The sequence below is a fragment of the Nyctereutes procyonoides genome, unplaced genomic scaffold (genome assembly GCF_905146905.1).
Source record: "Nyctereutes procyonoides isolate TBG_1078 unplaced genomic scaffold, NYPRO_anot_genome, whole genome shotgun sequence".
NCBI classification, from domain to species: domain Eukaryota; kingdom Metazoa; phylum Chordata; class Mammalia; order Carnivora; family Canidae; genus Nyctereutes; species Nyctereutes procyonoides.
The window spans coordinates 677,609-695,749 of NW_026575111.1; the positions used below are offsets into that span (position 1 = coordinate 677,609).

At 71.9% G+C, this 18,141-nt stretch overlaps 3 protein-coding genes across 4 annotated transcripts in view; all 3 read right to left on the reverse strand.

Annotated features, from left to right (window-relative positions):
• Positions 1 to 1,214: 1,214 nt before the first annotated feature.
• On the reverse strand, positions 1,215 to 2,601 carry LOC129514873 (cysteine-rich protein 1). Of its 2 annotated transcripts, XM_055333564.1 has the most exons (5): positions 2,449 to 2,601; positions 1,713 to 1,807; positions 1,566 to 1,623; positions 1,456 to 1,492; positions 1,215 to 1,340 (listed from the first exon to the last, which is right to left on the reverse strand). In XM_055333564.1, exons 1-5 carry the CDS (start codon positions 2,486 to 2,488, stop codon positions 1,334 to 1,336), a joined length of 237 nt encoding a protein of 78 aa, XP_055189539.1. In that variant the 5' UTR covers positions 2,489 to 2,601; the 3' UTR covers positions 1,215 to 1,333. The 2 variants fall into 2 exon arrangements, with proteins under 2 accessions (XP_055189539.1, XP_055189540.1); XM_055333565.1 differs by lacking the exon at positions 1,215 to 1,340 and having other exon boundaries at positions 1,452 to 1,492.
• Positions 2,602 to 8,256: 5,655 nt separating this feature from the next.
• On the reverse strand, positions 8,257 to 12,765 carry LOC129514876 (cysteine-rich protein 2). The gene is made up of 8 exons (XM_055333570.1): positions 12,674 to 12,765; positions 10,054 to 10,148; positions 9,879 to 9,936; positions 9,503 to 9,643; positions 9,362 to 9,430; positions 9,188 to 9,282; positions 8,912 to 8,969; positions 8,257 to 8,822 (listed from the first exon to the last, which is right to left on the reverse strand). The coding sequence occupies exons 1-8, from the start codon at positions 12,714 to 12,716 to the stop codon at positions 8,755 to 8,757; spliced, it is 627 nt and encodes a 208-aa protein (XP_055189545.1). The 5' UTR covers positions 12,717 to 12,765; the 3' UTR covers positions 8,257 to 8,754.
• Positions 12,766 to 15,189: 2,424 nt separating this feature from the next.
• LOC129514871 (metastasis-associated protein MTA1) overlaps positions 15,190 to 18,141 on the reverse strand; it is a 29,294-nt gene continuing 26,342 nt past the window's right edge. The window contains exons 19-21 of the mRNA XM_055333560.1: positions 16,160 to 16,191; positions 15,918 to 16,069; positions 15,190 to 15,810 (exon numbers count right to left, since the gene is read on the reverse strand). Coding sequence (XP_055189535.1) covers positions 15,660 to 15,810; positions 15,918 to 16,069; positions 16,160 to 16,191 — 335 coding nt within the window. The 3' untranslated portion in view covers positions 15,190 to 15,659. The remainder of the gene's footprint in view (positions 15,811 to 15,917; positions 16,070 to 16,159; positions 16,192 to 18,141) is intronic.

The following is an 18,141-nucleotide window of genomic DNA, read 5'->3' on the forward strand; positions in this document are numbered from 1 at the left end:
CCCCCCGCGCCCCGGAGGCCAGGCCCCGCTCCCGCCCCGCCCGCGCCCGCGCCCCCCTCCCGCTGGCCGCCCTGCCCACGCCGGGCGGGGGTGCAGCGCCCTGCGGCCGTCGGGACACGAGCACACCCTGGCCCCGCCGCGGCCCCGCGGCTCCTCTCTGCGCTTCCCGTGGGAGGCTCTTCCCCCCCACCCGTGTCCTGCGCTGCTGGGCCGCCCTCTGGCCACAGGCGTGGAGGCTCAGCCCTCATCCTGCATCCGCCCCACCTGGCTGTGAGCCCCTGAACCCGCAGGAGGCGGGAGCTCCCGCTGAGTCTCCAAGTCCCCCCGCCCCCGGCCCCTGCCCCCGCTGTCCCCTGAGAAACCCTGCCTCGCCTTAGCACCGTCTGTTCCCTCCGCCCCGTCCCCCCAGACGTGCTCTGGCTCCACCCCGTAGGCTCTGTGAGCCACCCTACAGCTGGCCCTTGAAACCTCCCGACACTGTCCAGCTGAGGCCTCCACGGCCACCAGCAAAACCCTGGGGAAGGGCCGAGGCCGGAGTCCGAGTGGCTGGGAGGGGGCGGGGAATGGGGAAGCTGCAGTGTGGCTCAGCCTGCAGGTGCCCCCAGAACTGACAGGGGAGTTTCCAGAAACCCCCCAACTACGCACTGCCCAGCCAGTCCTCAAATTCCCCATCTGGTGGCTGGCGGCCGCTTGGGCCTCGGAGTGGAGGGCTGTGGGGGAGAGCGGTGATGGTGTCCAGGCGATACCCCCGCGGGAACGTGGCCCGCCTGGCACACGGGGCGGGTGGGTAATGGGGACAGGGTGCGGCAGGAAGCGGGGAGAGCACGCAGGGACTCCCCAGCCCAACTCCCCCAGAGCTTCTCAAAAACCGGAACTGTGTGAGCACAGCAGATGCACCCTGTGGCCACCGCCCACCGGCTGGAGGCCTCATGTTGCCACTGAAGTGTGGGCGCTCCCTCGGCCCCATCCCAGAACCTCTGCGGGTCCGGGCGCTGGACGGCCGAGCCGCCGTGGGGCCTTCCAGGGTACACAGCCGCCTGCCCCGTGGAGGAGGCTTCGGCCTGCGGCGGTCCCCAGCACAGCAGCCACCAGGGCAGGGGGCAGCAAGGCTGGCCGCAGCAGGAAGAGCTAGTGTCCCTGGCAGGGTCTGGGGTCACAGGGGCCAGCTGCAGCCTCCCCCACACACACGCCTCCTCAGCACACACAGGCGGGGCTTCTGAGCGTTCAGCTTTATTGAGGGCACGAGAGTCTACAGGGGAGCCCCGGGTGCCAGGGTATGAGGCCTGCCATCGGCCTGGAAGGGTGTGGCCCGGTGGGCAGCGGGGATGGCTTTTCATGACCTGTGCAGAGAGACACGGAGACAGGTGAGAGCGGGCCCAGCGAGCCTCGGAGCTCGCTTAGGAGTGGGGGCCGCATCCCGAAGGCTGGGGGACGTGGGGGTGTACCTGGGTTTACCTGAAAGTGTGACTCTCGGCTCCGCCCCGCCCAAAGCCTGCAGAAAAAAAGAGTAGGCAGGTTAGGGGGAGCCAGGCTGGGGGGCAGGGCAGGGGCCCCGGGAAGCGTACCTTTAGGCCCGAACATGGCAGAGTAGCAGGGGTGGTTGCAGTAGGGCTTGCCTTCATGCTGCAAAGAGAAGGGCCGTGAGGGGCTGTGGGCCCTCGCCAAGCCCTGAGCCCCTGCCGCCCTGCGCGCCCACCTGCGCGCCCACCTACCTCGGCGTGGCCCCCTGACGTCAGCGTCTTTCCACATTTCTCACACTTCAGGCAAGGCCGATGCCAGTCCTTCCCCAGAGAGGTCACCCGCTCAGCTGCAGAGGCACAGAGACCCCCCAGGGTGAGACCCTGCTGCGGGGTCACAGGGCACACCAGCCTCCTCCACCTGCCCCTGCTCCCACCCACGCCCGCCCAGGGTCCCAGCTGGCCCTTGCGCCCCGGAGTAGGGAGGGGCACCTCCAGTCCCCAGGGCAAACTAAGAGGGGGCGCTGGGGGGCCAGGGCGGGGGCCCTGGCTGGGCTGCAGGCCGGAGGGGTGGGGCCTGCGGGGCGCCCTTCTCTGGGGCGGAGGCGGGGAAGACACTTCCCACTTCCTCCCTCCGGGGCCGGCCCCGGGGCGCGGGGCGCGCGGGGCGGGGAAGCGGCACCCAGGATCGCGCCCCGAGCGCCGGTTTCCGCGTCTGCTTCTACTTAGCGATGGGAGGGGCGGCTCGAGCGCGGTCCCCACCCAGGGCGCGCCGCGGGGGGACGGCAGGGAACGGGGTGACCGGGGCCAGGGAGGAGCAGCAGGACCGAGGGGGGACACAGCGGGGCGGGGGCAGAGGGCTCCGACGCCGGGTCCCCCGGCACAGCCCGGCGGCTCGCGGCCCCAGGGTCCCGGGCGCGCCCGCCCTCCAGGGAGACCCGCCCGCATGGCCCTGGAGGGGCCCGGGCTGGCAGGGGCGGGGGGCGCTCACCGAAGTACACCTCCTTGTCGCACTTGGGGCACTTAGGCATAGCGGCTCGGGTCCGGCGCGCACGACAGGGCAGGAGCGGACGGGAGAGCGGGACTGGGTGGGTGCGGCCGGGTGCGCGCCTTTCAGCGTCCCCGGGACCCCGCCCCTTCGAGACCCGCCCCCTCGCGCCCCGCCCCCGAGTCGAGGACCTGGACCCGAGCGCCTGGTTCCAGGCCAAGCAGCTAGGAAAGGTCATCGGTCCACCCCCGCCTCCGGGCAGCACCCGGGCCAGCCGACGGGGGGCGGGGGGGCGCGCGGGGGTCCTTGGGGACGCACCGAGGGGGCGGCCCCTCCGGGGGCTGCAGGGGTCTAGGGAGAGGGCTCCCCAGGTCGGGAAGGCGCTCCCAGCCCGAGCCCCCGGATGCTTGGGAGCCAGGGAGGGGCCGAGTCACCGCTAAAATGCAAATCCCTGCAAACCGGCGTGGGCCCGCTCCTCCGCACCGCACCGACCGTGTCCCCGCAGAGGGTCGGGGACAAGCTGCCGCTCCAAGACCTCCCCTCCGGCCTCCTCACTCCCGGAGCCTGGACACCCCCCCCCAGCCCCGCCGCTGCCGGCGAGACCACAGGACAGCAGCCCGGGGGACCTGGACGAGGGGGCTCCAAGACGGGGCGTCCCCTGCGTCGGTGTCACCGCGATCTGTCCGCCGGGCTTTGTCGGGGAAGGCGCCACCGGCCGCGCCCAGGGCATCTCGTCCAGGGAGGGGCTCCTTATCTCTGTGGGAAGCGCACGAGTGGGCACGGCGGGGGCAGTGCAGGGCCCCGCCCAGGGAAAGTGGGGGCTGGCGCCCGGTGGAGACGGCGGCCTCCAGCACCCAGGGTGGGAGCGCCCAGGGGCGCGGGCTCCTGTCCACCTTGCAGCCCGGCCTGGGCGGGGGCCTGGCCTGCGGGGAATCCCTGCCCTGTCCTCCCTCCGGGTCACTGGCAGCCTCTCCACCTCCCTCTGTAGCTGCTGGGGAGCGGCGCCCTCCCTCCGGGGCTCTGCGGACCCTTCACCTCCGGCCGCAGCAGCACCATCCGGGGCTTCGGGCTCACTCTCTGCCCGGACCCCAGCCAGTCTGCCCCTCCTGCCTTCCTCCACGGGTCCCTCCCTCTGGCTACCCTGGACACACCCGTCTCTCAAAACAAAACAGGCCCTGGGCCTCTCCAGGCCGCATCTTCATGGAAGGTGCTGGAGACCATCCTCTAACGGGACCCAGGGGCGCCTGCCTCCCCACAGAGCACACGGTGACTGCGGCTTTGCCCACTGACCCACCATAGGCCCCTTGCCTGTCGCTGGGGGACGGGAGGGAAACCATGGGTGCCCCCACCCCCGGCCCCCACCCGCCTGGCCTCTGCCCCCCCAAGCCTGGCTTGGGGTGGGGGTGGCAGCTCCTGTGGTTCAAGGGCCACGGAGACCACCTCCAGGGCCAGCCCCCCATGAGGATGGCGCCCTAGACCCCACACCCTCACTTCCTGCTCCTCACGCTGCCCTCTACTCACCCCCAGCTCCACCCCACCGCCCCCGACTCCCTTCCTGAAGCCACAGCTGGACTCTGCACGCCTGGCACCACATCCGGGAACCGCTCAGTGGCTGGCTGGCTGTCGCCCGCAGGAGCTGGGGTGCACACCACACACTGGCGGAGCCCCCAGACTCCCACCCGTGGACACTGCCCCTGTGCCCGGCGCTGGGGCACCTCGGCACGGTTTCTGCAGGTAAGTAAGCCCACCAGCCCGCCCTCCCCCACGGCCCCACCTGTCCCTTGGTGTCTCCCCGGCCTGGCCTGTTGCTGCTGCAGACAGGCAGGGTGACGGGGTGGGGGTGTGGGGGGCTGACTTCCCCGTCTCCCGGCTCCAGGAGCTGGAGAGAGGCCGAGACGGGGAAGAGCAGGACGTGGAGGGCGGGAAGATGGACGCTCAGACACAGCAGAGGACAGCAGTGTAGACATGGGGGTGCAGCATCGGGGCAGGGGCTGCAGCAGAAGGGCCCTAGGCCCCAGACCACTGCTGACACGGTGTGGGGGGTTCTCTCATAGTGGATCACGGGGCTCCAGCCACGTGCGTACTCCCACTCATGTCACGTGTACCCCCTTGCAGCTTCCTGAGAGGGCTGCCCTGCACGGGGATGCTGGCTGCAGGCCTGGGGCTCCAGGGCAGGGCTGCCTCCACCCCACCCCGATGATGGGCCACGCACAGGGTGCCAGGCTGTGCCCACGTGTGTCCCGGTGCCATGGACACAGCCGTGTATGAGTGCGTCTGTCTGGGTACCCCAGCTGCCTCCCCATGTTTCCACCCAGCCTGCACCCCCAGCCCACCTTAAGGCTCCAAGCGGGGGCGGGGGGAGGCCATGAGCCAGCCTTGTCCGCTTCTCCACCCACCGCGCCCCAGGGTTGCCACCCCCACTGCGACTCCAACCGCGCCCACCATCGGGGAGGCCCCCCCCTTTGAAAACGGTTGATGAGGTTCTTGCTAGCTTGCCTTGCTGTTATTCCCCGTTGCCATGGTCACGGGACTGCAGAGTGACGGGAGGATGCCAGAGGGGGCCAAGGGCCGTGCGCCTGGCCCTCCAGTTGGTATACAGCACAGTTTTTCCATACACTCAGACACACACACACACACACACACTCCCTGGAACCCTCGAAAGTCATCAGCCACAGACTGGTGCTCCTCAAGTCCCCAGAGCTTCCCACCCACCTTGCTGGGCCACGGGGCTGGGAACCCCTCAGCAGCTGCAGTCCCCATCACCCCCCAGACTCTATGTCCGGGAGCACCCCCATCTTGGGCTCGGCTGGGTACCAGTCAGGGCCCTGACAGCCTCCCCTGGAGATCTGCCCCCCTCCCCCAGGTGCAAGGCCTCCTACTCCCATCAGCTCACCTGGCTCAGGACGCACCTGTGGGGGGTCGGAGCGCTGACCTGGCTCAGGGGGCCAGTTCAAGACCCAAATCTGCCCTGCCCAGACCCCCCCCCAGCCCCGCTCCCTGGGGGGCGCTATGGCATTTGGTGCCTGAACAATGGAGGACACCGTGGGCCTCCCCCACCTTGCCCCCTGGTGCTACCAGCAGGCACAGGGGCCGTGTCTGAGCGGGAGGCACAAAGCGGCCAGGACGCAGAGGCCTGCTGGCCCCAGGCTGCCTCTGTGCCCAGAATGCCCCGCCTTGTCCCAGGACAGCATGGGGGTACCCCAGGACCCCCGAGACCTGGGGGAGGCAGCTGCGGGGTTCTGGTGCACCAAGCAAGACCACCTCCTTCCGCTTGCTTCCCTCCACACACACCCCCCCGCCCCACCCGTGCCTTGCCCAGGTTGCTCCTTCCTAAGGCTCAAGGGCCAAGTGCCCCGGGGCAGCTGCTGGCTCCCTCCCCAGTGTGCACTCCCCTGCCCTCCCCAGGCCCAGCTGGGTCATGGACGCTCAGACATTCCCAGGGCCTATTTTCAGCAGCTTGTCCCCCGGGACCCCCGGCCTGCTCTGAGGTTCTGCCCCAGAGCGGGTCTGCTGGGCCCTCCGTGGCCGCTCCTTGGCCCTGAGCCAGGAGAGGGGTTGGGGCGCTGCACCCTCGCAGGAGGACTCTGCTCCTGACCACCTGGGCCTCACCCGGGCCACGTGAGAGGGCCGCCCCGCTCCTCCTGTCCTGGAGGCGGGAGTGGCACAGAGGATGGCACCGCCAGCCCGGAGCTCCCTCAGTCAGCCCCACATGGGCGCCAGTCTGGCCAGTTGGGGTGACCCTCGTCCCCCACGGAAGCTGAGCCTCGTTCCAAGGATCCATGTCCTGGAGACAAAGCCCAAGCAGAACTGCCTCAAATCCTGGCCTCACGAGTCCAGCAGCTGAGCCTTTCGGTGGGCCCGAGCCCCAGCCTCCCACCCCCGGCAGCCGGCCGGGCCCCGGGAAGTGTGCTGCCTACACCTGCGGCCCTGGTGCCCTGCCAGTCTTCACCTGGCCCAGCCCCCAGCAGCCCAGAGCCAGGGGCACCGGCGCTTGCTGACTTCCTGACACCCGATCCCGGGGACTAGGACTAGGGGCTGTGACCCGGGGACCTTAGGCAGGTCCTAAAGAAATGTCGGGAGCGGGCCTCAGCTGGGTGGGGTCCTCAGGGAGCCTCGGGCAGGGGAAAGGGAGATGTGATGCTACAGGGGCGGCGGGGGGACCGTCGGGAACCTGGAGGGGGACGTGCGGGGGGGGGGTCTAGGCCCTCAGGGGGGCGGGGCCGAGGGAGGTGCAGACAGCAGACTGCACAGCAGACTGGGGACAGTGGCCAGGGCCATACGGCCGGGCCTCCCCAAGCTGCAGAGCCCACCGCGGGCCGGAGCGTGAAGCGGGCGGGTTGGCCCGGGGAGGGGGCTGTGCGCTGGCCTCGGCGGGCGCCCCGCTGGCTGGCGGCCGTCGGAGGGGCTGCGGCCTCGGAGGGCCCGACTCGCCCGAGCTTCCTGGAGCGGGTGCCACCGAGGCGCCGGCGGGCAGCGCAGGGGCTCGGGCGTCCTCCCGACACGCCTAGCGACGCGCCAGGCCGAGGGTGGCGCCGCCCCGGTCTCCGTGACAACCGCTGGGAAACAAACAGGGCGCGCGTCATCCTCGCCCGCAGGAAGTGGGACGCGCCTTCCCCGCGGGGGCTGGGGTGCGCGGTGTCCCGGGCAGGCCTGGGGCCCGTCTCCCCCGGGGCCTGCCCCGCCGCCCACCCCCGTCTGTCCCCGCATAGTTTCCACTGGAGGCTCCCGAGGGAGGCCCGGGCCGTGCCCTCAGCAGCTCCGCTCGCTCGGGGAGGGGCAGGCGCTTCCCATCCGACCCGGCAGCGAGGGCGGGCGGGCGGGGCTCAGGACGCCTCCCCCAGCCGGTAGGTGGGGGCCTTCCACGGAGCTCCCCGAGGGCCCTGAGGCCGCCCGAGGCTCCCCGGCTGCCCTGGGGGTACCTGTTCCAGCGTGTCCCCCCACCCCGCCCCCCGCGGGCCACCTGCCCTGCACATTCTGGCTGCACTCCCGGGCTGGCCAGGTGGGAGGAGACACTGCGGCCCACGGTGGGCCCCGGATTGGACCGCCCGGGAGGAGGGCGGCCTGGCATCGCCGGACACCGGATCCCGCCGATCCACCCCCAGGGACACGGCTGGCTGCCCGCAGGACAATGGCCACTGCAGCCAGGCTCAGCTACGTGGAGCCTGGGGCCCGGAGGGTGGGCCAGGGAGGCGCCCAGGGCTGGGACGCACGGAGCTGGTCCTGGGGTGCAGGGCACAAGGGCCCAGCAGGGCCGGCGCCGCCCGCCGGCTTTCGGCCCCAGCCCAGCCCGGTTCCAGAGCCGAGGACAAGCTGCGCCCTCTGCTGGGCAGCAGATAGGAGGGACCGGCGGGCGAGGGCGAGGGGTCCTCAAAGGCGCAGGCGGGACTGCCTGGGGATCGGGGGTGACTGCAGTTTCCCTGCCGACCCAGACACAGGAACGCTGCTTGGGCAGGAGCACCTGAGCAGGGCACTCAAGGCCCCGGGTCCTAGCCCCGCGCTGCCTGCCTTCTGTCCCCCACGAATGACCACACCCCTTCCCCATCCAGGCCCGCTGTCCCCCGCCCCAGCTCCCTCACACCCGCAGACGGCCCCTCCTCCGGCCACCTGCCCCCCTTCCTCCGCGTGCCAGGCCCTGGGCTCTTTCCCACGCTAACCCCTCCTGGCCCCGGTGCCCATGGCTGGCATTCCCGGGGAGCGGGACCGCAGCCCCAGCAGAAGCCCGCCCGCAGGGGCCGGGAGCACCCGTGGATGGGACACAGAGATGCCGTCCTGGGTTCACGTCCATCCCACAGCCAGACACACAGCGCTAGGTCCCCCGATCCTCAAACCTTTTATTGACAGCAAATCTCAGCGGTAAGTGTGAGCCGCGTGTCAGACAAGCGCTTGCAAGGCGGTGCGGGAGGTGGGCGGAGGGCTCCTGGCAGGGACGCCCTCGGTGCCCCCCTGGGAACACCGTGAAGAGCGTGGCTGTGGCCGTCACTGGCAAGGGAAGCAGAAGTAATACTGTGGGGCAGGCCTGGGGCCGCGAGAGGGGGAGTGTGGGGTGGCCACCCCAGGGAGACCCACCGGGGCCACGGGCACACAGGGACACGCAGGGACACGAGACACACAGAGGAGGGGCACAGACCATGAGGACACAAGAGGGCAAGGGGCGGCCAGAGCAACAGGCGTGGGCGGGCAGGCCGCCACCCGCGGCACCGGGCCCTGGGCCTGCAGGCAGGACGCGCCGGGCCGGACTGGGTAGCGGCTGCCCCCGGGCCGAGCAGCGGGCTCCGGAGCAGGCTGGCGGGAGGCGGACGGGCCCTCGCCCTAGGGCTGAGCTTTGCCCTCGGGGTCTCTGTCGTAGATGTAGCTGCCCACGGCTCCAGTGTTCACTCCTGCGGGGAGAGGCGGCAAGGTGGCGGGGAGCCGGGCGGGGCGGGGCGGGGCAGGGCACCCCAACCCCAACCTTCCTGGCCACACTCACCCTTGGGTCCAAACAGTATCCCGTAGCAGGGCTTGTGGCAGTAGGGCTGGCCGTCGTGCTGCGGGCGGAACGGGGAGTGGGCGGCCAGTCCCGCACCTGCCGCCTCCACACACCCCTCGCCGCGGCCTTCAAGATCTCAAAGCCTCGGCCTGCAGCCGGCTCGGTGGAGGCCCAGGCGGCTCTGGCGGCTCTGCAGCGGCAGGGCATGCCTCCCCTCTGGCCGCCGGGGCAGCACCCGCCCGCCGTCCCGCCCCACACCCCTGCCCGGCCCCTCACCTCCGCGTGCCCGCCTGGAGTAAGCGTCTTCCCACAGCGCTCACAGCGCAGGCACGGGCGGTGCCAGTCCTTGCCCAGGGACGTCACCTTCTCGGCTGGGAAGGGGGGAGACGGTGATGCCAGGGACCCTCCTGGGGAGACCCCCACCCCCTGGCAGTAGGCGAGGTCACTCACCAAAGTAGACCCTTTTGTTACAGCGAGGACACATGTTGGGCTCCCCCGTGAACGTGGTGACGCTGGAGGCTGGGGGGGAAGAGCGGTGAGGGCAGGGCAGCCCCCCAGGACCCCCGCCCCCCCACACCGAGCCCAGCCCACCTTTGCTGGGCCCCTTGGGCGGACCGCTCGCCTTGCGCTCCTCAGCCCGGACCACAGGCACCTCCATGGGGCCGGTGACCTGCGGCCCCTCGGCAGAGGGCTTGTCGTAGATGTAGGAGCCGGCACCCCCGATGTTCACACCTGCGGGCGGCGGGCGCTGGGGGGTGAGTGGCCGGCGGCCTCGCGTACCCCACTGACCCGCTCAGGAAAGGGCCCTCGCGGCCCCGCCGTGGGGTCAGGACCCGGCACCCAGGGGGTGCCGAGGGCTGGGGTAGATTCCTGGGAAGGGCACGGAGGAAGGAGGGGACTGCGGGAAGGAGCCAGGCCTCCCGGAGCCAGAAGGCTTCGCAGGCTGAGGAGGGTGACCCAAGCTCACCTTTGGGTCCAAACAGCGTGGCGTAGCAGGGCTTGTGGCAGAACGGCTTCCCGTCGTGCTAGGCAGGGGGGCACCGGGTGAGGGCTGGGTCCCCGCAGCCACAGGCCCGGCCTGAGGGTGGGGGAGCCCCGGATCCCCCGCCCTGCTCCCCGCAGCCCCAGGGCAGGGGGCTCACCTCCGCATGGCCCCCCGGAGTCAGCGTCTTGTTGCAGCGCTCACACTTGAGACAGAACTTGTGCCAGTCCTTGCCCAGGGAGCTCACCTTCTCCGCTGGGGGCAGGGGGGGCCGGGGGGGGTCAGGGCCAGGGCTGCAGCGCCCTCGTCCTGCCCCGCCCCCCACCTGGGCCCCGGAGCACCCACCCCTCGCCAGAACCGCCTTCTGCTCCTCGGAGTCCCTGCTCCCCTGCTGGGTCTTGCTCACCCTCGCTCCCCGCGCGGGGTCCCAGCCCTAGCACCTGAGGTTTTGAGGTGACCCGGGTTTGAGGTTTTGCCTCAAACACCTGCCTCACACTCACACACCTGGCCCCGCCCCCCTGCAGGTCCCTGAACCCTTCCAGCTGGGCCCTAACTTGCCAGAGGCCCCCGCCCCGCGGCCGGCAAGCAGGGGGGCATGGAGGGTTGCGGAGCCTCTGGACGCTCCACCCCGGGGGACAGGATGCCCACCTGTCTAGATGGGGAGAACCCCCGCCGCACCGCGTCCAGCTGCTGGCTGACGTTCGGGGTCAGAGACTGGCCACTAAGGGCTCAGTCACCCCCCATCTCCCCACCCCGCCCGCTGGGCCACCTCCCAATGCGCGGAAGCGTGGGGGCCCCCCCAGGAGAGCGGGGCAGGAAGGGCGGTGGAGGAGAGGGCAGGAAGAAAGGCCGGAGCCAAGCCGGAATTCCGGAGGGAAGGGGTCTGAGCAGAAGCCTCAGGGCGGAGGAGGTGAGGCGGCCTGGGCCCTCCAGCAGGAGGCCGAGGCCCCGCAGATGCCTCCTGGGTCCCCCTCGCGCACGCTGCCGCGGCTTCCCCAAGGGTGGGCAGCAACAGCCTGGCCGGCTCACTCCCTGCCCCCAGACGCCCATGGGTGCTGCTGCTGGCGCCCCGGGCTCGGGGCCCTGGGTGCTAGCTCCCCACGGCCCTGGCAGGACCTGCTGGGCCCAGCCAGGCCAGGGCCAGCCTCCGGGACCCCCTCCGCCCCACCCCTTTCCCCGAGGCCGCTCTGCCCATGGGGTCCTGTGTCCAGGGCGGGCCTGGGTCCCTTGCCAGCCCCGCTCCCTCTCCCAGGGCTCCTGCTGGCCAGCGGCGGCCGTGGCAGCTGCAGCCCAGGGCCGCCAGGGCCAGGCCACACTGGCCAGCTTGAGCACAGGGCCACATGGGGGCAGGGGACGACCCTGAGAGCCACCGGGTGGGTAGGGGGCCGCACACTAGCAGCCCGGTTGCCAGGATGGAATGGGCTGGGTCCAGTGGCATGGAAGGGACCGGCTCCCCACCGGGCTGCTGCACATTGTTCGGGACACAAAGGCGAGGCATTCGGAGGTCACTCTGGGTGTCCTGGCCCAGGTTCCACTCAGCTCATGGGTGTCGGTGCTGGGGGGGGGGGGACTGGGGGATGGGCAGGATCCCAGCCCAAAGGCCCCCTCCCTCTGCCAGCGCCTCCCGCCCAGGACAGAAGCCAGCCGGGTCTGAGCTGCCTTTGTTTCCTGCTGGGGGCCGGCGACCGCCCAAGCAGGCAGAAGCGCTTTCCGGGCTGTCCCCACGGCCGTCCTGTCCCCATGGCCGTCCTGTCCACACGGCCGTCCTGTCCACACGGCTGTCCGCCCAGCCCTGGAGGGCCCCGAGCTGGCCCGGCCGGGGGCAGGCTCGGGGGCAGGCTCGGGGGCAGTGCCGCTGGCAGGAGGACCCTGGGGCCGCTCCCCACGCCGACCCCCAGGGACGAGCCCCCTCGGGGATGGGGACGGGGATGGGGACGGGGATGGGGACGGGGATGGGGACCGAGGGCTGGGCCAGCTCCCGGGAGGCAGCCGGAAGCCCCTAGGCTCCCAGCCAGGGCAGAAGCACTCGCGGCCAAATCCGGTCCCTCCCCTCTGGGAACAGCAAACAACCCTGCACCTCCTTCTGCGCCCGGGGGCAGGGAGGCCAAGTGGCTTCCTCCACCTTGCCCGGCGGCCCCCACTGCAGACCCGCTGTCCCCGCAGCGACCAGGGAAGGGTCCCCTGCCCCGCCCCCACCGCTTGTCCCTCTGGGGCCGGGTTGGTGGGAGGATCAGGGGCAGGACTTGGCCGCCCCGGCCGAGTCGGGAGGGAGGGAGGGAGGGAGGGAGGGAATCGGCCCGGAGAGGCTGTGCGGCGGGCGGGGCACGGGGCGGGGGGCGCCAGGTGCCCGGGCTGCGGGCGGGAGCCGGGGGCGGGGAGCGCGCTGGGACTCGCAGCGGCTGCAGGCGAGGTCGCCCCCGCACGGACGGGCCCCGGCGCAGCGCGTCCGGCCCGGCCCGGCCCGGGGCGGCGGTCGCGGTCGGGGTCGCGGTCGGGGTCGCGGTCGGGGTCGGGGCGGGGCGGGGCGGGGCGGCGGCGGGGCCACGTGTCCGCGCGGAGGCCGAGGAGAGCCGCAGCGCAGGGGCTCCCGCAGCGCCCCCCGCCCCCCGCCCGCCGCCCGCCGCCCCGGCCTGACCCCGCGCGCCCCGGGCCGGGAGCCCCGCGCGCCCCGCCGCCCCCGCCCCCGCCGCCGCCCCCGCCCCGCCCCCGCCTGGGCGCCCGCGCTCGGGGCCGCGCCTCCGTGCGGGCGGCGAAGGGCTCCGCGGCGGCGCGGGACTCACCGAAGTACACGGTCTTGTCGCACTTGGGGCACTTGGAGGCCATGGTCCGTGCGCCCGCCCGTCCCGCCGCCCGCGCCCGTCTCCGCGCCGCCGCGCCGCCCCGCCCCGCCGCCCGCCGCCCGCGCCCCATTGGCTCCGCGGCCGGGGCGGGGCCTCGGGAGCCCGCGGCGCCGGGCGGGGGGCGGCGGGGGGCGGCGGGGGGCGGCGGGGGGCGGGGGCGCACCTGCCGCGCCGCGAGGGGCCGCCCCGCCCCGCGCCCCGAGGCCCGCGCGGCGCCGTGTCCATGGCAACGGGCGGGCCCGCGGCCCCCGGCTCCGGGCCCTGCGGGCGGTGGCCTCGGCCCGAGGCCGCCCCGGGACGCGCACCGGACCCCCGCGCCGGGCCCGCCCCGCCGCCCGCCCGCCCCCGCCCCGCGTCCCTTTGCTGCTCGGTTTCCATGGCGACGCGCGCGGCGGGACGGGGCGGCGGGGGCCGGATTCCTGGCGGGCGCGGCCCGGGCGGGTGCGGGCGGGAGGCGCGGTGCGGAGGGACCTGGCCGGGAGCTGCGGCGGGCGCTGCCCCCAAGCTCTCACCGGCCGCGGGGTGCGCACTGGGGACCCCGGGCCGACGCGGGAGGACTCGGTGCGCGGGTCTCAGGGCCCCCGCGGGGCTCCAGCCGCCCCCGCCGCGCCGACCCCGCCAGCCCCTTCCTGGCCTGACACCCAGACCTCACGCCAGCCCCGCCGCGGCCCAGCTCTCCCCCCCATCCCCCCATCCCCCCACCCCCCCACCCCCCGCACTCACACCCTCTAGCCACGGCCATTCGCATTCCCGTGAGGACAACAGCCCAGAAACATGTGGTCCCCTCAAGCCTGACTGACCAGCCTGACCAGCCCCCCTTCCCGGCCGCACCCTGACTCCGCCCGTGCCAGGCAAGGCGGGGATGGGGGCGGGAGGCCTCAGCGGTGCCCCGGCCCTCCTCGCTGAGGCTGGGCGTCAGGGGGCTCCTGTAGGGAATGTGTGCAACAGGCGCAGGGCCCAGCCCTGCCTGGGGAGCAACGGGGCACAGCTCAGACGGGACACCCCTGGGACAGGTGCCCCGCGTCCAGCTGCAGTCCCAGGGCAGAGCAGAGGCTCCCTGGTGTGACAGGGCCATTCTGGGCCAATGGACACCGAGGGCCGCAGCAAGAGCAGGGCCAGGGCAGACAGGCTCCCAGCGAGCAGGATGGGGGAGGGCACCAGGGGTGCAGAGCAGCGGGCAGGGCCCACAGAGACCCCTGGGGTTCCCCCCCCCCCCCCCGGTGCCACAGTGGCTCGGCATCCTGGCAACACTGGTGGTAAACAGCACACAGGACCGGCTAGGCTCTGCTGCAGGGACCCGGGCTGGGCTCGACGGCAGGCGGCGGCTCTGGAGGTTCTGTGGGTCTGTGTGCAGGAGGGGAGAGGGCCCGAGGGATTCCCTACCCCATCCTCAGACCCCGGGGGTTTGGAAGAGGTGCCCAGGAAGCTCGTCTTGGTCAGCTCAGCTCCCGGCCGAGCCATCACCACTGTCCTGGGGCAGGGTGGGAGTACCCGGGCTACAGACGACACGGCCAGTGGGCCGTATCTTCAACACCCCGGCCTGTCACCTTACGGGGCCCCATCACGGGCTCCAGGGAGGCCAGGGCTCCCTTATCTGTCTCCAGCGGGGGAGCACAAGTAGTTTCTATTTTAATTCCGTGGCTGAGATGTGCACGCATCAGGGGTGGGACTGGGGGAGGAGGAGGCAGAGCTCGGGGAGGAAGGTGGAGGGGGCCCCACCCCAGGAGGGCCCGGCCTAGCCTCCTCCAGGCCAGCTGGCTTGGCAGAGAGCAAGAGGTGTCCCCCCAGACCCTTCTCTCGGGTGGCTAGACAGCTTGCCCCTGTCTTGCCGGCCTGCAGGGGTGGGTGCAGAGGTATGGCCAGAGGTAGAATTTCTGAGAACAACGTATTTGCTGAAATCTGAGCAAATTCTCACTTTGGAAACTCCACACCTGCTGGGGGTTGGTTGGCCTGGCCCTGCGGCTCTGGGCAGAAATCCTCGGACAGCTGGGGCAGGGCTGTGCCAGGAGCAGGGTGGGGGGCCGGCCTGACCCAGCTATGCTGGCCGCCCTGGTGGGAGAGGAGCCACAGGGCCACCGGAGCCAGGCACCTGCCCGCCTGGGTCCCAGGCCAGGTCCAGGCCACCCTGTGACTCCACCAGACACAGGGGGTCTCAGCTCCGCTGTGTGAGGGCCCCGAGCTCTGCACCTTACCCCCACGGGAGACAGGGGGTCACTGGGCCAGGTCCCACAGAGGGCCAGTGTGGGGGGGGGGCAGGGGGCAAGGGGACAGCAGAACCCCAGGAGAGCCGCGGGGCACACGGTGTTCACCGGGGCCCTCGCCCGAACGTCCTCCTGCCTGAGGACCCGATCTCGGCCCGGAGCCGCCCCCCGCCCTGCGGTGCTGGGGGACGGGGACAGCCTGGACGCCCGAGGCAAGGCGGGGGACGAGGGGACACAAGACACGGGCAGGGCTAGTTGGTTTTTTCTTTTTATGAGTTTTTTTTTCTTTGTTTTTTTTAATATGAAAATTACTTGAAAAGACCAGGGGCCAACCCCACCAGGCAGCGCGGCCGGCCGCTGGCCATGCCGATCCTAACATTCCAGATGTAAGTTACAGAGCTTAAGTTCATCTACAAAAAAAGTAATAAAAATAAAATTTAAAATGGCACCTTCAACAGAACACAACAAAACTTCCGGCCGGCCCGCGGGGCCCGCAGCGCGGTGCGGGCACGCAGGCGGCTCCTCGGCTCCGCTCCGGCCAAAAAGTAAACACAAAGCTAAAAACGACTCCTGGGCATCCTGGGAATGGGCGCGCCTCTTCCCGACGTCCCGGAGGAGCAGTTTCTGTGCGGTGGGGCGGGAGGGGGACGCTACCAAAACCGGGCGGGCGCGGGCGGGCGGCGGGCGGGGGCGCGGGCTGTGGTCGGCGGCGGCGGGCGCGGGCGCTAGTCCTCGATGACGATGGGCTCGTCGTTGACGGGCGCCGGCGGGGGCGGCCGCAGCGGCAGGGCCTGGCTCTGGCGCAGGGCGATGGGCTTGTAGGGCCGGCGCGCGGCTCGCTTGGTCTCCGAGGACGATAGCAGCTTGCGGATCTTCCTGCGAACACAGCGGCGCGGGTGCCGGGGGAGCCGGGGGAGCCGGGGGTGCCGGGGAGCCCGGGGAGCCGCCCCGCCCGCCCCCGCCCGCCCCGGGGAGGCCCCCACCTGGTCTCCTCGGTGGCCATGTAAAACACATCATCGGGGGCGTCGATCCAGTTCATCCTCCGCCGCTTGACGGGGGGCAGGGAGCCCCCCCGAATCAGGCGCACTTTGGTGGGGTAGGACTTCCCGTTGAGCAGGAGGTTCCGGCTTGGTCCCTGCGGCGAGGGGCGGCGTGAGGGGGACGCCCGCGCCCCCCCCCCCCCCCGGCCCTGCTGCGCAGCCCCGCGGCCGGCTCGACCTCTTACCATGTGCCTGGTCTGTCCGTGGTTCGCCAGACCTGACAAGAGGGGGAACGGGGCGTGAGGCCTGCAGCTGAGGGCGGGGGCTGCGTCCCCCCCAAGCCGCGGCCTAGCACACGCGCCGGGCGAGCCTGAGGCCGCGGGAGCCCCCCCAGCTCCTGGGCTCCAGGCAGAAGGCAGGCGTCCCGGTGTGACGGCCCGCTCCCTGGCACGCAGACCGCCTGCCCGGCTGGGCCGCCACAGACGACGCCGGGTTTACACGGTAGCCAGGCAACGCCTCGCCCGGCTATCAACACGGTGGTACCAGAACCCCGCGGGGGGCCGCCCCTCCTCGGGCAGCGCTGCGCCTCTTCCCCAGGGACATCAAGCATCCCTGGCTGACCCTGGGGCTAGCTGCCCCGGAGGAGCACATGGAAGCTTCTAGGAGAGGCCAGGGCACAGGCGCGGCCACCCTACCGGCTCGAGAGGGCACCCTCCCAGGCCGTGGTCCACACCCCCCAGGCCCCGGCCACGGGCACCCGGGCAGAGAAGCCAGGTGACCCCCGATGACCCCACTGCCCCCCGGCTCCGCCTGCGCCAGTGAGCGTGCACGCGAGCACACGGTGCGGCCCGTGGGAGCACGAGAGCCTGGCCTGCCGGCGGCCTTCCAGAACTAGCCCTTCCCGAGCACGCTCCTTGGCGGAGGTCTGTCGCCTGCGCGCAGCTGTCCAGCCCTCCCACCGCACACCTCCTAGCCTGGGGCGCCCCTGGGCAGGGCGGAGGGACGGGCCACCACCGCCGCCGCAGCCCCGCAGCCCCCAGGCCCGGCGCTACTTACCCAGGTAAGTGCCTATCAGAGCGACGGGTGCGGAGGGAAGGAAACACACGGTTAGTGTTAGGCAGGGAGCACGTGCACTGCCACGGCCGGGGAGGGCGGGTGCGGAGCAGATGCGCCTGCAGGGGCTGGGTTAGTGGGTTAAGGCCCCAAGGGTGCCAGGGTCCGGGCCGGCCCAGAGCTCAGCTCCTGCCCGCGGGCTGCCCGGGGGCGCCTCAGGGGGCCAGCTGCGGCTGCTTGCTGGGCTTGTGGGTGGCGCCAGGGCTCCTGGGGGAGGCGCCCAGCAACGGCGCCCTCGGGACCCTCATGCTTGGACCCGAGGAGATGCGCAAACACGCCAGTTTGGACAAACCGATAGAAGCAAATTAACTTTATCCACCTCGCTCGTTAATGGCTTTTTGCAAAAAAAAGCCCCAAAGCGCAGCAAAGATACCTGCTAAGTAGCACCGGGGCCTGTGGCAGGCCCCGTGGGGGGCTGACCGTGGGGGGCTGGCGGCCAAGGGGCAAGAGCCCCCAAGGAGGGGCTCACGAAGAGAGACAGCGGGCACCGGGGGCCTAGGGCAGGCCAGGGGACAGGGCCCAGCGCAAGGCCAGGCCAGATGGCCACTGCCTGCTGCCCCTCGCAGGTCCCCGTGCCTGGCCCACCCCTCGGCAGCAGCTCCCCAGCCCCGTGAGAGCAGGGAACTCTGGGCACGTCCGTGCTCGCTGGCCCGCACCATGACCCCGAGCCTCCGTCAGCAGGGCCTCTGACCTGCTTCCCCTGTCCCTGCCTCCCTTCCACACGTTTCGGCCACGGGCGGATGCTGGGGGGCCAGAGCCTCCGGGGCCCAGAGGCCCCTCGCTGCCACCACGGCCACCCCTCTTAGCACCTCACTGTGGCGCGGTCTGAGAGCCCGTGGATGCCCCTTCGCCCAACTGAGGGGGCAAAGCAAGGCCCTGAGCCACTGGGGCAGTGACTGTGCACCGGCCTGGACGATCAGGAGGCCCGCTCCCGAAGTGCCAACCACCTGGGCACTGGGTGGTGGCAGGGTCCCACGGCCCCTGCTCCCCCCCGCCAGCCTACCCCCTTCCCCTGGGCGTCCGGCCCCACTTGGAGCGTGCTGCCTCCGCTCTGGGACACCTGGCCCTGGCGTGCCTCCCCGTCAGGCCCTGGCCTGGACATTCCCTTGGGCCT

What these genes read in the sequence shown, in the direction of transcription:
- LOC129514873 (XM_055333564.1), bottom strand. Translation starts at nt 2,488, where the DNA reads ATGCCTAAGTGCCCCAAGTGCGACAAGGAGGTGTACTTCG. An exon ending in CGTCAGGGGGCCACGCCGAG is followed by an intron (nt 1,624 to 1,712) that starts GTAGGTGGGCGC and finishes TTCTCTTTGCAG; the next exon opens with CATGAAGGCAAGCCCTACTG. An exon ending in TGCCATGTTCGGGCCTAAAG is followed by an intron (nt 1,493 to 1,565) that starts GTACGCTTCCCG and finishes TTTTTTCTGCAG; the next exon opens with GCTTTGGGCGGGGCGGAGCC.
- LOC129514876 (XM_055333570.1), bottom strand. Translation starts at nt 12,716, where the DNA reads ATGGCCTCCAAGTGCCCCAAGTGCGACAAGACCGTGTACTTCG. An exon ending in CACGCTGTTTGGACCCAAAG is followed by an intron (nt 9,644 to 9,878) that starts GTGAGCTTGGGT and finishes CGCCGCCCGCAG; the next exon opens with GTGTGAACATCGGGGGTGCC. An exon ending in GATACTGTTTGGACCCAAGG is followed by an intron (nt 8,823 to 8,911) that starts GTGAGTGTGGCC and finishes CTCTCCCCGCAG; the next exon opens with GAGTGAACACTGGAGCCGTG.